The following is a 1,229-nucleotide window of genomic DNA, read 5'->3' on the forward strand; positions in this document are numbered from 1 at the left end:
GAACGTTTTAGGAAACGAAACGGTAATAGATCTGTTAGATGGTGTAGTAGTAATAGTAGTAGTAGTAGTAGTAGTAGTAGTAGTAGTAGTAGTGGTGGTGGTGGTGGTGGCGGTGGTGGTGGTGGTGGTGGTGTGGTGGTGCTAAGAGAGAAAGAAGTCGCAATAAAACTGTATCTTGAAAAGTGTTCTTACTGAACAAAATATTACTTCACGGCATCGAACGAACCGTTTAATTAAATGCTCACACGCACGCGTGCACAGACACACACACACACATACACACACACAAGTATATATAATAGACATACATACGTATACATAGATATAGATATGCTTATATTTAACTATATATATACCTTTAGATGCAATATATGGATTCATATAATCCTTTCGCTTTCACAGAAAGTTCTCCTAGCAGACCACATAGTAATCCAGAGATCCAATCAATGGAATTCTGCCGTGAGAATTACATAAACCATACAAAGACAGGAAGTATGACTGGTGAATATATTTATTTAAACATTTGATATCCGTAGGATTGCCGCCTTTTTGCAGCCTTCAGCATGTGATAATAATTTCAGTGTATAATAAATTATTTTACATGCCTGGACTTATATGCGTACTAAGCATTTTACATTTCATTCAACTCTGAAGGCTGAAGCGTTGTTATAACAATGAGAACCATATTGATTTGGAGACGAAGAAGGCGACAAGGGGAAATACTTGCAAGAGTATAAATAAAGAAAGATTTTTAAATCACTTACAATATCCATGATTTGTGTGAGCGTGATGCCAAGATGAACTACTACTGGAGAGGATGCCTTCATCACTGGCCTAACCGAGTTGTCGTAATTATCCATCAGTTTGTAGAGTAACCTTTGTTCATCTGTCATAATGATGTCCTTCTCGATGGGTAATCGAGATGTTATCTCTGAAATGACATGCATGTAATTAGTTATAATTGGTTGTCGGAATGTATGTACCAAATGATTGCGGTTAAATTACATTCAAATGAATTACAGAACAGATTCATACGGTATAGTGATTCGGCTGCAAATATACATACATGCATAAACATATATATATACACATACATATGTGTATGTTTATTCATTACCTATATATATGTGTGTGTGTATATCTATCTATCTAATCTTTCTCTCTCTCTCTCTCTCTCTCTCTCTCTCTCTCTCTCTATATATATATATATATATATATATATATATATA

At 35.0% G+C, this 1,229-nt stretch overlaps 1 protein-coding gene across 1 annotated transcript in view; it reads right to left on the reverse strand.

The window, feature by feature from the left end:
* The window catches only part of LOC106884468 (neuronal acetylcholine receptor subunit alpha-10), an 83,556-nt gene that overhangs the window by 45,564 nt on the left and 36,763 nt on the right, over positions 1–1,229 (reverse strand). The window contains exon 2 of the mRNA XM_014935869.2: positions 765–931. Within this exon, the coding sequence (XP_014791355.1) occupies positions 765–893 (129 nt within the window). The 5' untranslated portion in view covers positions 894–931. The remainder of the gene's footprint in view (positions 1–764; positions 932–1,229) is intronic.

Source organism: Octopus bimaculoides, chromosome 12, assembly GCF_001194135.2.
Source record: "Octopus bimaculoides isolate UCB-OBI-ISO-001 chromosome 12, ASM119413v2, whole genome shotgun sequence".
NCBI classification, from domain to species: domain Eukaryota; kingdom Metazoa; phylum Mollusca; class Cephalopoda; order Octopoda; family Octopodidae; genus Octopus; species Octopus bimaculoides.